The sequence below is a fragment of the Salmo salar genome, chromosome ssa10 (genome assembly GCF_905237065.1).
Source record: "Salmo salar chromosome ssa10, Ssal_v3.1, whole genome shotgun sequence".
NCBI lineage: Eukaryota > Metazoa > Chordata > Actinopteri > Salmoniformes > Salmonidae > Salmo > Salmo salar.
In genome coordinates this window covers 120,990,954-121,006,091 of record NC_059451.1, presented here as the reverse complement: position 1 = coordinate 121,006,091, position 15,138 = coordinate 120,990,954, and the positions used below count along the sequence as shown (strand labels likewise).

At 48.3% G+C, this 15,138-nt stretch overlaps 1 protein-coding gene across 4 annotated transcripts in view; it reads left to right on the top strand.

Moving 5' to 3' along the window:
* Positions 1-15,138, top strand: part of tp53i11b (tumor protein p53 inducible protein 11b) — a 99,659-nt gene that overhangs the window by 79,642 nt on the left and 4,879 nt on the right. For all 4 annotated transcript variants that reach the window (XM_014125948.2, XM_045688572.1, XM_045688571.1 and 1 more), the window contains 3 exons: positions 9,810-9,868; positions 10,063-10,111; positions 13,483-13,579. In XM_014125948.2, the coding sequence (XP_013981423.2) occupies positions 9,810-9,868; positions 10,063-10,111; positions 13,483-13,579 (205 nt within the window). The remainder of the gene's footprint in view (positions 1-9,809; positions 9,869-10,062; positions 10,112-13,482; positions 13,580-15,138) is intronic.

Sequence of the window (15,138 nt, the reverse complement as noted above, 5' to 3'; positions counted from 1 at the left end):
GCAGGGACTCTGCTGTCCTAGCTTCAGGGGGAAGATGGACAGGGACTCTGCTGTCCTAGCTTCAGGGGGGAAGATGGACAGGGACTCTGCTGTCCTAGCTTCAGGGGGAAGATGGGCAGGGACTCTGCTGTACTAGCTTCAGGGGGGAAGATGGACAGGGACTCTGCTGTCCTAGCTTCAGGGGGAAGATGGACAGGGACTCTGCTGTCCTAGCTTCAGGGGGGAAGATGGACAGGGACTCTGCTGTCCTAGCTTCAGGGGGAAGATGGACAGGGACTCTGCTGTCCTAGCGTCAGGGGGAAGATGGACAGGGACTCTGCTGTCCTAGCTTCAGGGGGAAGATGGGCAGGGACTCTGCTGTCCTAGCTTCAGGGGGGAAGATGGACAGGGACTCTGCTGTCCTAGCTTCAGGGGGGAAGATGGACAGGGACTCTGCTGTCCTAGCTTCAGGGGGGAAGATGGACAGGGACTCTGCTGTCCTAGCTTCAGGGGGAAGATGGACAGGGACTCTGCTGTCCTAGCTTCAGGGGGGAAGATGGACAGGGTCTCTGCTGTCCTAGCTTCAGGGGGAAGATGGACAGGGACTCTGCTGTCCTAGCTTCAGGGGGAAGATGGACAGGGACTCTGCTGTCCTAGCTTCAGGGGGAAGATGGACAGGGACTCTGCTGTCCTAGCGTCAGGGGGAAGACGGGCAGGGACTCTGCTGTCCTAGCGTCAGGGGGAAGATGGGCAGGGACTCTGCTGTCCTAGCGTCAGGGGGAAGACGTGCATGGACTCTGCTGTCCTAGCTTCAGGGGGAAGACGGACAGGGACTCTGCTGTACTAGCTTCAGGGGTAAGATGGACAGGGACTCTGCTGTCCTAGCTTCAGGGGAAAGATGGACAGGGACTCTGCTGTCCTAGCTTCAGGGGGGAAGATGGACAGGGACTCTGCTGTCCTAGCTTCAGGGGGAAGATGGGCAGGGACTCTGCTGTCCTAGCTTCAGGGGGGAAGATGGGCAGGGACTCTGCTGTCCTAGCTTCAGGGGGGAAGATGGGCAGGGACGCTGCTGTCCTAGCTTCAGGGGGAAGATGGACAGGGACTCTGCTGTCCTAGCTTCAGGGGGAAGATGGACAGGGACTCTGCTGTCCTAGCTTCAGGGGGAAGATGGACAGGGACTCTGCTGTCCTAGCTTCAGGGGGAAGACTGGCAGGGACGGGGCAGGGACTCTGCTGTCCTAGCTTCAGGGGGAAGATGGACAGGGCTCTGCTGTCCTAGCGTCAGGGGGAAGATGGACAGGGACTCTGCTGTCCTAGCTTCAGGGGGGAAGATGGACAGGGACTCTGCTGTCCTAGCTTCAGGGGGGAAGACGGACAGGGACTCTGCTGTCCTAGCTTCAGGGGGGAAGACGGACAGGGACTCTGCTGCCCTAGCTTCAGGGGGGAAGATGGACAGGGACTCTGCTGTCCTAGCTTCAGGGGGAAGATGGACAGGGACTCTGCTGTCCTAGCTTCAGGGGGAAGACTGGCAGGGACGGGGCAGGGACTCTGCTGTCCTAGCTTCAGGGGGAAGATGGACAGGGCTCTGCTGTCCTAGCGTCAGGGGGAAGATGGACAGGGACTCTGCTGTCCTAGCTTCAGGGGGAAGATGGACAGGGACTCTGCTGTCCTAGCTTCAGGGGGGAAGACGGACAGGGACTCTGATGTCCTAGCTTCAGGGGGGAAGATGGACAGGGACTCTGCTGTCCTAGCTTCAGGGGAAGATGGACAGGGACTCTGCTGTCCTAGCTTCAGGGGGGAAGACGGACAGGGACTCTGCTGTCCTAGCTTCAGGGGAAAGATGGACAGGGACTCTGCTGTCCTAGCTTCAGGGGGAAGATGGACAGGGACTCTGCTGTACTAGCTTCAGGAGGGAAGATGGACAGGGACTCTGCTGTCCTAGCTTCAGGGGGGAAGACGGACAGGGCTCTGCTGTCCTAGCTTCAGGGGGGAAGACGGACAGGGACTCTGCTGCCCTAGCTTCAGGGGGGAAGATGGACAGGGACTCTGCTGCCCTAGCTTCAGGGGGGAAGATGGACAGGGACTCTGCTGTCCTAGCTTCAGGGGGAAGATGGACAGGGACTCTGCTGTCCTAGCTTCAGGGGGAAGATGGACAGGGACTCTGCTGTCCTAGCTTCAGGGGGAAGATGGACAGGGACTCTGCTGTCCTAGCTTCAGGGGGAAGATGGACAGGGGCTCTGCTGTCCTAGCTTCAGGGGGAAGATGGACAGGGGCTCTGCTGTCCTAGCTTCAGGGGGAAGATGGACAGGGGCTCTGCTGTCCTAGCTTCAGGGGGAAGATGGACAGGGCTCTGCTGTCCTAGCGTCAGGGGAAGATGGACAGGGACTCTGCTGTCCTAGCTTCAGGGGGAAGATGGACAGGGACTCTGCTGTCCTAGCTTCAGGGGGGAAGACGGGCAGGGACTCTGCTGTCCTAGCTTCAGGGGGGAAGACGGACAGGGACTCTGCTGTCCTAGCTTCAGGGGGAAGACGGACAGGGACTCTGCTGTCCTAGCTTCAGGGGGGAAGACGGGCAGGGACTCTGCTGTCCTAGCTTCAGGGGGGAAGACGGGCAGGGACTCTGCTGTCCTAGCTTCAGGGGGAAGACGGACAGGGACTCTGCTGTACTAGCTTCAGGGGGAAGATGGACAGGGACTCTGCTGTCCTAGCTTCAGGGGGGAAGATGGACAGGGACTCTGCTGTCCTAGCTTCAGGGGGAAGATGGACAGGGACTCTGCTGTCCTAGCTTCAGGGGGAAGATGGACAGGGACTCTGCTGTCCTAGCTTCAGGGGGAAGACTGGCAGGGACGGGGCAGGGACTCTGCTGTCCTAGCTTCAGGGGGAAGATGGACAGGGCTCTGCTGTCCTAGCTTCAGGGGGGAAGACGGACAGGGCTCTGCTGTCCTAGCTTCAGGGGGGAAGACGGACAGGGACTCTGCTGCCCTAGCTTCAGGGGGGAAGATGGACAGGGACTCTGCTGTCCTAGCTTCAGGGGGAAGATGGACAGGGACTCTGCTGTCCTAGCTTCAGGGGGGAAGATGGACAGGGACTCTGCTGTCCTAGCTTCAGGGGGAAGATGGACAGGGACTCTGCTGTACTAGCTTCAGGGGGAAGATGGACAGGGACTCTGCTGTCCTAGCTTCAGGGGGAAGATGGACAGGGACTCTGCTGTACTAGCTTCAGGGGGAAGACTGGCAGGGAATCTGCAGCCCTAGCTTCAGGAGGAAGATGGTTCCACAATTGGGTTGCCAGAACAGAAGTGCTTTGGCTGGGCTGAGAGGGCGCTACCCTCTTGAGCATAGCGTCAAGGTAAGGTGTGGGCACTTCCTCTTGCTGCTCTGTAGGTAAGCACCATGGTCTAGTAGTGAATGGGAGCTTTGACTGGAAGCCAGAGGAGTGTGAGGAGGAGTGGGGTGATCAGTTACTGCTATATAAACATTTGACTCAGAAGAAAGAAGAATTACTTCCTTAACGCAATGGTCTGCTCGTCTGCCAGTTGTTAATTATCCATCTCCCCCTGACGAGAAAATAACATCTTATTGGAATTGCAAGTAATTGCTTTGTTAGAGTAGCAAACACAGAAAATGAAATGGTGGTGTTTTCGTTTCAGTTGAGTTGACGTAAGCACCTCATCAGCCTCCGCTCAGACAACAACACCCCTGGGAGATCACAATCATATTACAAACAGAGAGCGGGGAGGTTGGCGTGGAGGAAGGTTTTGTCTCAGGACGCGTGTACACACACACACACACACACACACACACACACACACACACACACACACACACACACACACTTCGTCCTTGTAAACAAAGGAGGGAAGTCGTCCGGCTGTTACCCGCTGCCCTTCTGTTTTCCTGCTCTTCCCGTGCGCTGAAACAAACAATTTACTTAGGCCAGTGATATTGTCCCCGGGCCTTGAGCCAAGGTCTGCTGTAAGCCCTCTTTCTGCTGGGAGGGAATACTATGCAATGGTTCTAGCATGAAGACCGATACAGAAGGATGTAAGTGTAGGCTACTGACTGGATCACAGTGAATTGAACAATGACGTTGTTACAATCTGTGATTTGTGTACTAGGATGGTAATTGAGTTGTGTGTTTTGCCAAGGCTGAGAGATGAGCAGCGGGGAATGAGAATAGTAATGGACTGAAGAGATCTCAAGGGCTGTGGGATTTTAACTCCATCTGTCTGAATGCTGCCCGGCTTTGTCTCTTAGTGGTGTCAAAGCTAGACCATAACAGTTTAGATTACCGTATGCTCCTCTCTCTCCTCTCCTCCCATTTCTCTTCCCATTTCTCTTCCCCCTCCTCCCGTTTCTCCTCCCGTTTCTCTTCCCCCTCCTCCCATTTCTCTTCCCCCTCCTCCCGTTTCTTCTCCCGTTTCTCTTCCCCCTCCTCCCATTTCTCTTCCCCCTCCTCCCGTTTCTTCTCCCGTTTCTCTTCCCCCTCCTCCCATTTCTCTTCCCCCTCCTCCCATTTCTCTTCCCCCTCCTCCCGTTTCTTCTCCCGTTTCTCTTCCCCTCCTCCCGTTTCTCCTCCTCTCCTCCCGTTTCTCTTCCCCTCCTCCCGTTTCTTCTCCCGTTTCTCTTCCCCTCCTCCCGTTTCTCCTCCTCTCCTCCCGTTTCTCCTCCTCTCCTCCAGTTTCTCCTCCTCCCGTTTCTCCTCCTCCCGTTTCTCCTCCTCCCGTTTCTCCTCCTCCCGTTTCTCCTCCTCCCGTTTCTCTTCCCCTCCTCAGGCAAGTCCTTTGCTTTTCCTCTTGTTATATATTTCTCAAGCCAGTTCTGAAGTCATACTGTTAGATGTCACAGGCATGTGTATGCTGTGCTTAGGCTTGTGTTAAGGTGGGGATTCTGGTGTGCAGCCAGGCCTATCTCCTGTCTTTAAAAGAGATTCTCATGTACTTTTGTATACTTTTTAGCCTGTAGTTCTATAAGTAGCGCTCACGAGCCGAAAGTGGTCCCTGAAAAATGTGTACCAAGTCACATATGTGCGCCACGTCATTGCTCTCTCGCGCTCGCTCTCTCGCGCTCTCTGCATCTTGCTAGCTGTCACTCAAATGGCAAGGCGGCTGAAGCTCATTGGCTAGAACTTTAATTGCTAGGGGGCTGACCCAAATGCCACAGCACAGCTTTCAGAAAAGCAGTCGCTTTCGAAACTATGAATTTCTTGGCTCATTGAGGTATGCTGTTATTCTGCTCATAGATTATGCATGTATGAATTACACAGTTACACTTCCAGTCCCATGCGGGACGTTTTCACAATGGTTCCAGAGCATTTTTTTTTTTTAAAGGTTTTTACCAGCTCAGTCAGGTTAAGACCAGTGATTTTTTTCCATGTACTCCAAAACCTGCCACAGACAGCGAGAGCCAACCAGGCAGGGTAAAGGGCTTCAGTTTCACTAGACGGTGAAATACAGTGTTCTTGGCTGAAGCGTAGAGATTAGGGCTGTCTGTACACTCTGGCTCTCTTATCTTTCCCTTTCCGCTGCAATTTTAGGCTCCTTATATTTCCATTTCCTCCCTCCTGTTATTTTGTGATTTGGACATCATCAACATCCCATAATAGATGGCCATGAAGCCACTTCAGTCCTTCTCATCTCCTTTTAGATTGTGTGTGTGTGTTGTGTGTGGTGTATTTGTGCCTTGGGGTCTATTCTCATTGATGAGAATTCCGAGAGATTCTGGAGAGGTTATCAGTTCTCGAGAGACATTACTGCAATGTAAAGTCACGTCTCGAACATACAACCTCTTGACACTGACACGACGCCAGACAGTTGCCCTCCCTCTAAGAAGGGCAGTGTAAACACAATTTGTTTCTTTTGAGCTCAACATTCATACCGTAAAAATACTAATAGCAGAGCAATGTTTTTAAAACAGCTGAAATTTATAGACGTTCGTTATATTTCACATGTTTCCACCTGAAATTGCGAGAAGGGTGTGATTGAGTCTCTGTAGAGTGTGTGTGTGTGTGTGTGTGTGTGTGAGAGTCTCTGTAGAGTGTGTGTGTGTGAGAGTCTCTGTAGAGTGTGTGTGCGTATTTGAGAGACTCAGACAATCACCAGTGAACCCTATTCTGGGAAGTTTTCATTGTCCTGACAACCTCAAACCCTTCAAGTTCAAATGCATAACGTCATCCTCACAGCTCCTGTCCTGTTCCCCTTTGGCCATATTGATTTCTGTCTGAAATAACAGACCTAATTCATCAATGGTCCTTTCCAATTGGTAGTTACAGTCTTGTCTCATCGCTGCAACTCCCGTACGCACTCGGGAGAGGCGAAGGTCGAGAGCCATGCCTCCTTAGGAAACACGACCCTGCCAAGCCACACTGCTTCTTGACACACTGCTTGCATAACCCGGAAGCCAGCCGCACCAATGTGTTGGATGAAACACCGTACAACTGGTGACCGGTATATACTATCCATACATTAGCCTTGGATGAGGTGTGAGAGGGAGTTGACTTTTCTTAAGGTTTAGGTTATGACGGGGTGACTGGGCCATGACACATCCACGGCTAATGTAAGGATGTGATTGTGCGTTCCAGGTGTAATTCAGGCAGTTGTTGTTGTCATCCTGTACCTGTCCCGCAGGTGTGATGTTCGGATGTACTGATCCTGTGCAGGTGTTGTTACACGTGGTCTGCCACTGCGAGGACGATCAGCTGTCCGTCCTGTCTCACTGTTGCGCTGTCTTAGGTGTCTAACAGTACAGACATTGTAGTTTATTGCCCTGGCCACATCTGCAGTCCTCATGCCTCCATGCAGCATGCCTAAGGCACATTCACGCAGATGAGCAGGGACCCTGGGCAACTTTCTTTTGGTGATTTTCAGAGTCAGTAGAAAGGCCTCTTTAGTGTCCTAAGTTTTCATATCTGTGACCTTAATTGCCTACAGTCTGCAAGCTGTCAGTGTCTTAATGACCGTTCCACAGGTGTATGTTCATTAATTGTTTATGGTTCATTGAACAAGCATGGGAAACAGTGTTTAAACCCTTTACAATGAAGATCTGTGAAGTTATTGGGATTTTTATGAATTATCTTTGAAAGACCGGGTCCTGAAAAAGGGATGTTTCTTTTTTTGCTGAGTTTACATGCATACATACATACATACATACATACATACATACAGTTGAAGTCGGAAGTTTACATACACCTTAGCCAAACACATTTAAAAATAGTTTTTCACAATTCCTGACATTTAATCCTAGTATAAATTCCCTGTTTTAGGTCAGTTAGGATCACCACTTTATTTTAAGAATGTGAAATGTCAATAATAGTAGAGGGAATTATTTATTTCAGGTTTGGTTTCTTTCATCACATTCCCAGTGGGTCCGAAGTTTACATACACTCAATTAGTATTTGGTAGCATTGCCTTTAAATTGTTTAACTTGGGTCAAACGTTTCAGGTAGCCTTCCACAAGCTTCCCACAATAAGTTGGGTGAATTTTTGCCCATTCCTCCTGACAGAGCTGGTGTAACTGAGTCAGGTTTGTAGGCCTCCTTGCTCGCACATGCTTTTTCAGTTCTGCCCACACATTTTCTATAGGATTGAGGTCAGGGCTTTGTGATGGCCACTCCAATACCTTGACTTTGTTGTCCTTAAGCCATTTTGCCACAACTTTGGAAGTATGCTTGGGGTCATTGTCCATTTGGAAGACCCATTTGTGACCAAGCTTTAACTTCCTGACTGATGTCTTGATGTTGCTTCAATATATCCACATAATTTTCCAGCCTCATGATGCCATCTATTTTGTGAAGTGCACCAGTCCCTCCTGCAGCACAGCACCCCCACAACATGATGCTGCCACCCCCGTGCTTCATGGTTGGGATGGTGTTCTTCGGCTTGCAAGCCTCCCCCTTTTTCCTCCAAACATAACGATGGTTATAATGGCCAAACAGTTCTATTTTTGTTTCATCACACCAGAGGACATTTCTCCAAAAAGTACGATCTTTTTCCCCATGTGCAGTTGCAAACTGCAGTCTGGCTTTTTTTATGGCGGTTTTGGAGCAGTGGCTTCTTCCTTGCTGAGCAGCCTTTCAGGTTATGTCGATACAGGACTCGTTTTATTGTGGATATAGATACTTTTGTACCTGTTTCCTCCAGCATCTTCACAAGGTCCTTTGCTGTTGTTCTGGGATTGATTTGCACTTTTCACACCAAAGCACTTTCATCTCTAGGAGACAGAACGCATCTCCTTCCTGAGTGATATGATGGCTGTGTGGTCTCATGGTGTTTATACTTGCGTACTATTGTTTGTACAGATGAATGTGGTACTTTCAGGCGTTTGGAAATTGGATGAATCAGACTTGTGGAGGTCTACAAAATGTATTTCTGAGGTCTTGGCTGATTTCTTTTGATTTTCCCATGATGTCAAGCAAAGAGGCACGGAGTTTGAAGGTAGGCCTTGAAATGCATCCACAGGTACACCTCCAATTAACTGAAATGATGTCAATTAGCTTATCAGAAGCTTCTAAAGCCATGACATAATTTTCTGGAATTTTCCAAGCTGTTTAAAGGCACAGTCAACTTAGTGTATGTAAACTTCTGACCCACTGGAATTGTGATACAGTGAATTATAAGTGAAATAATCTGTCTGTAAACAATTGTTGGAAAAATGACTTGTAATGCACAAAGTAGATATCCTAACCCGACTTGCCAAAACTATAATTTGTTAACAAGAAATTTGTGGAGTGGTTGGAAAACGAGTTTTAATGACTCCAACCTAAGTGGATGTAAACTTCCAACTTCAACTGTTCATACATACAGACACGCCCCTGCCCAGTTCCTACTGCCAATTAAAGCATGATATGAGTTAATGTCAGTGAATTATCATGGGTTCTACACTAATAGACCATCTTATAGACTAATAAAATAATAATAAAATAGCAATGAATCAGCTGTAACGTTCTTTTTGCTTTTTCCACAGTAATGACATCATAATGCTTTGGTGCTGGCTTCTATTACTTGTTACTTTTTATATTCGTATTTAAACAATATAAATATATTTTTAAACTGCATTGTTTAGGGACCTGTTGTATTCGGCGCATGCGACTTAATAAAATTAGATTTTTTTTGTCTGGTTTTAAGGATCATGTGAATTGTATTAGCGTTGTAGACCACTTGTTGCAGGGATAAATGTATACTGCATGCGTCTTCAGTTTAGAGTTACTGTATTAAGTCATGAGGCATTGGCTCTGTGGATGTTTTATATGAACTCGCATGTTGTACCATCTGTGTTGACATGCTGGGTTCCACAATGCTGCACAGAATTTAGTTAATTTATGAGTAAACAATCATCTGATGTGTTATCCCCGTTAGGGGCGTGGCGCTGTCCCCGCTAGAGGCGTGGCGCTGTCCCATGCACTAACAATGTAAAGCTCCGTTCTTTGACATACAGGGTGGTGTGCAGTATGGGGTGGTGTGCAGTATGGGTGATGAAGAGAGAATTGCTAATTAGTGCTAAATTTGATTTTCTGTTTAAATATAGTTTGTGATTAATCCAAGGCCTTGTTAATGGGATATCTGCTTCCGTGTCTTTTTTGTTTTGTTATTTTATGTGGTGTCTGCTTCCTCTTAATAATCTGTCAGGTTCCTCCCTGATAGACCTATAACGAGCTCTAATTAGAAAACGTCTTAATGATCCCCTCCTTTCTATTTCTGTCTTTCTCTCTCCTCCTCTCTCCTCCCTCTCTCTTTCTCTCCCGTCTCTCCCTTTCCTCCTCTCCTCTCTTCCTTCCTCTCTTCCTTCCTCTCTTCCTTCCTCTCTTCCTTCCTCTCTTCCTCTCTCTCTCCTCACAGCTCAGTCAGATGCTGGGGAATGACATTAAGTATCAGGTGCGAGAGCCTGTTGGTCTAAGGTGAGAGAACACACCACCTGGGGGGAATCTAATATTACTGTCAGATCAATCTATTTTAATGGCAGTTTTTGGGTAAATAAATCTCTCTCTGTCTCTCTGTCTCTCTGTCTCTCTGTCTCTCTGTCTCTCTGTGTCTCTGTGTCTCTGTGTGTCTCTCTCTCTCTCTGTGTCTCTCTCTCTCTCTCTCTCTACAGGGTCTGGATCATCATCTCTGCGTTGGCCTTCACAGTTATGTCCTTGATGGTGAGTGTCTTGATGACCTGGGTTCTAGCCACGCTCAGAAACTTCTGCAATGATCATTCTGATGTATAGAGAGTCACATAAGCCATTTAAAACCTACAGGTACAATTTATTTCACATTAAACATCACACCGTCAAGGGAAATATACAGTACCAGTCAAACGTTTGGACACCTACTCATTCCAGGGTTTATATATATATTTTTTCTTTTACTATTTTCTACATTGTAGAATTGAAGGGAAAGGGGGATACCTAGTCAGTTGTACAGGGAAAGGGGGATACCTAGCCAGTTGTATAGGGAAAGGGGGGATACCTAGTCAGTTGTACAGGGAAAGGGGGATACCTAGTCAGTTGTATAGGGAAAGGGGGGATACCTAGTCAGTTGTACAGGGAAAGGGGGGATACCTAGTCAGTTGTACAGGGAAAGGGGGATACCTAGTCAGTTGTATAGGGAAAGGGGGGATACCTAGTCAGTTGTACAGGGAAAGGGGGGATACCTAGTCAGTTGTACAGGGAAAGGGGGGATACCTAGTCAGTTGTACAGGGAAAGGGGGGATACCTAGTCAGTTGTACAGGGAAAGGGGGGATACCTAGTCAGTTCTACAGGGAAAGGGGGGATACCTAGTCAGTTGTATAGGGAAAGGGGGATACCTAGCCAGTTGTACAGGTTAAGGGGGGATACCTAGTCAGTTGTACAGGGAAAGGGGGGTACCTAGCCAGTTGTACAGGTTAAGGGGGGGATACCTAGCCAGTTGTACAGGTTAAGGGGGGATACCTAGTCAGTTGTACAGGGAAAGGGGGGTACCTAGCCAGTTGTACAGGTTAAGGGGGGGATACCTAGCCAGTTGTACAGGGAAAGGGGGGATACCTAGTCAGTTGTACAGGGAAAGGGGGATACCTAGCCAGTTGTACAGGTTAAGGGGGGATACCTAGTCAGTTGTACAGGGAAAGGGGGATACCTAGTCAGTTGTATAGGGAAAGGGGGGATACCTAGTCAGTTGTACAGGGAAAGGGGGATACCTAGTCAGTTGTATAGGGAAAGGGGGGATACCTAGTCAGTTGTACAGGTTAAGGGGGGGATACCTAGTCAGTTGTACAGGTTAAGGGGGGGATACCTAGTCAGTTGTATAGGGAAAGGGGGGATACCTAGTCAGTTGTACAGGTTAAGGGGGGGATACCTAGTCAGTTGTACAGGGAAAGGGAGGATACCTAGTCAGTTGTACAGGGAAAGGGAGGGATACCTAGCCAGTTGTATAGGGAAAGGGGGGGATACCTAGCCAGTTGTACAGGGAAAGGGGGGATACCTAGTCAGTTGTATAGGGAAAGGGGGGATACCTAGCCAGTTGTACAGGGAAAGGGGGGATACCTAGTCAGTTGTATAGGGAAAGGGGGGGGATACCTAGTCAGTTGTACAGGGAAAGGGGGGATACCTAGTCAGTTGTACAGGGAAAGGGGGGATACCTAGTCAGTTGTACAGGGAAAGGGGGGATACCTAGTCAGTTGTACAGGGAAAGGGGGGGATACCTAGCCAGTTGTACAGGGAAAGGGGGGGATACCTAGCCAGTTGTATAGGGAAAGGGGGATACCTAGTCAGTTGTACAGGTTAAGGGGGGATACCTAGTCAGTTGTACAGGGAAAGGGGGGATACCTAGTCAGTTGTATAGGGAAAGGGGGATACCTAGTCAGTTGTATAGGGAAAGGGGGATACCTAGTCAGTTGTACAGGGAAAGGGGGATACCTAGTCAGTTGTACAGGTTAAGGGGGGATACCTAGTCAGTTGTACAGGGAAAGGGGGGGATACCTAGTCAGTTGTATAGGGAAAGGGGGATACCTAGTCAGTTGTATAGGGAAAGGGGGATACCTAGTCAGTTGTACAGGGAAAGGGGGGATACCTAGTCAGTTGTACAGGGAAAGGGGGGATACCTAGTCAGTTGTATAGGGAAAGGGGGGGATACCTAGTCAGTTGTACAGGGAAAGGGGGGATACCTAGTCAGTTGTACAGGGAAAGGGGGGGATACCTAGTCAGTTGTACAGGGAAAGGGGGGATACCTAGTCAGTTGTACAGGGAAAGGGGGGATACCTAGTCAGTTGTACAGGGAAAGGGGGGGATACCTAGTCAGTTGTACAGGGAAAGGGGGGGATACCTAGTCAGTTATATAGGGAAAGGGGGGATACCTAGTCAGTTGTACAGGTTAAGGGGGGGATACCTAGTCAGTTGTACAGGGAAAGGGGGGATACCTAGTCAGTTGTACAGGGAAAGGGGGGAGACCTAGTCAGTTGTACAACTGAATGTATTCAACTGAAATGTGTCTTCCACATTTAATCAGAGAGGTGTGGGGGGAAGGGGGGGCTGCCATAATCCACATCCATGTCTTTGGCGGCCGGGAAAATGTTGGTAATAATGAAGGCATCAAAACTATGGAATCATGTAGTAACCAAAAAAGTGTTAAATGAAAATATATCACTATCTCTCTCTATGGGGATCACGGCTACACTATCTCTCTCTATGGTGATCACGGCTACACTATCTCTCTCTATGGGGATCACGGCTACACTATCTCTCTCTATGGGGATCACGGCTACACTATCTCTCTCTATGGGGATCACGGCTACACTATCTCTCTCTATGGGGATCACGGCTACACTATCTCTCTCTATGGGGATCACGGCTACACTATCTCTCTATGGGGATCACGGCTACACTATCTCTCTCTATGGGGATCACGGCTACACTATCTCTCTATGGGGATCACGGCTACACTATCTCTCTCTATGGGGATCACGGCTACACTATCTCTCTATGGGGATCACGGCTACACTATCTCTCTCTATGGGGATCACGGCTACACTATCTCTCTATGGGGATCACGGCTACACTATCTCTCTATGGGGATCACGGCTACACTATCTCTCTCTATGGGGATCACGGCTACACTAGCTCTCTCTATGGGGATACCTGGGAGGAACAGCTGTGCTTTTGTCTGCATCCTAAATTTAAATGGAGCTGAATTGTCTTCATTATCTAGTAGTGGAGCTGAATGGCCTTACTGGGGGGGGGGGGTACAGGAAGATAATAAATAGTTACATAGTAAATGAAGTTGTCCTCTGTTTAATGCTGGTGGAACCAGCCTGGTGACTTTGGGATAAACAGAACGAGCTTTCTTGGAGCGTTAGTCTAGACAGCTGCCTTTGGTCCGTCGAGCTACGCGCCGCCACCAGAAACTATACCCCACTGTATTACTACAATGGTTCATGTTGTCCATGTTGCACAATCTGTTCATTGTTGTTGCTGTATTTTAGAGAGGAAGTGGCCCCCCCTCCTGCTATAGTGCATGCTGTGTAGTGTGTATATAAGTGTTGTCTCCTCTCTGCAGGCCCTGGTGTGTCCCAACCAGCTCTATGAGGTGGTGTTTGAAGAAGAGACCCACAACACCAGCATCTCTATCAGGCTCTATGGAGGAGCAATACTCAGTCAGTATACACACACACACACACACACACACACACACACATACACTGTACGCACACACACACTGCTACTTCCTTGTGCTGTTCATCTGTATATGGTACATATACACTGTAACACACACACACACACACACTTGTGATGTTCTCTATTCTTCCCACTATATTAGTGTCGTCCATGAATTGGATGCTTTATGCGAGGCCTTCATGTGCATCTCTGTCCCTCCCACATGTCCATCTCTGTCCCTCCCACATGTGCATCTCTGTCCCTCCCACATGTCCATCTCTGTCCCTCCCACATGTCCATCTCTGTCCCTCCCACATGTCCATCTCTGTCCCTCCCACATGTCCATCTCTGTCCCTCCCACATGTCCATGTGTTTGGATGCTTTATGTGAGGACTTCATGTCCATCTCTGTCCCTCCCACATGTCCATGTGTTTGGATGCTTTATGTGAGGCCTTCATGTCCATCTCTGTCCTCGTCTATATGACCATGTGACTAACTGTAGTTTGAGTCATAATAGAGTGCATGTTATCACAGAAGAACAGGACAAGCATCTCTCAGCCAGATATACATGCATGGACAAAAGGTATATATCATTTAGATGTACTTCTGGTCGTACTGTTCAGTGTTTTGTGCAGCGGCTCGCTTATTTAATTACACATTTAATTGGAGAATTTCTATCCTCGCTCTTTGGTGCCAACGGCACAATGAACGATGCAGACTGTACGGGTGTGCCTTGCCAATACTGCCCTCCACGCCACAGGAATTGGATTGAAGATGAGAATTTATTATTATAATCGCGTTCATTTGACCTTAAATCATGCCAGTCAGGTGTGTTCAGTCAGTCATTTAATGTTATGTTGGCGCTGGTTCAGTTCAGGGTTCAAATAGTATTTGTTTTCTTTCAAATAGTTTAGCTATGTTTTAATTGAGCTTGCCTGGCACCGTAGAACTAATGGAATTGTCTGAAAAACTGAACCCAGGTCTGTTTCTCTGAACAGGTTGTGGCGACTGTGACACCATAGACAGAAAAGTAGAGAGAGAGAGAGAGATCTAGCAAGGTTTTACATAACAAGCCTACTGTGAGATGAACATAAATCCCACTGTTGGAACCTGGGAATACTAAGGTCATTATGGAGAAGTAGTGAAATTAACCAGGGACTACTAAAGTCATTATGGAATCAAATCAAATTGTATTTGTCACATGCGCTGAATACTACAGGTGTGTGTGTGTACACCTTACCGTGAAATGCTTACTTACAAGCCCGTAACCAACAATGCAGTTCAAGAAATAGTTAAGAAAATATTCGCTAAATAAACTAAAGTAAAAATTCGAATAAAAAGTAACACAGTAAGATTACATGACAATAACGAGGTTCTGTACGGGGGGTACCGGTACCGAGTCAATGTGCGGGGGTACAGGTTAGTCCAGGTAATTTGTACATGTTGGTAGGGGTAAAGTGACTAGTTAATGACTTGGGTGACTGGTGTCTTTCACAATTTTTTGGGGGCCTTCCTAGAAATAGATTTTGGACATTTCAGTTGTTCTACAGTGCATTCA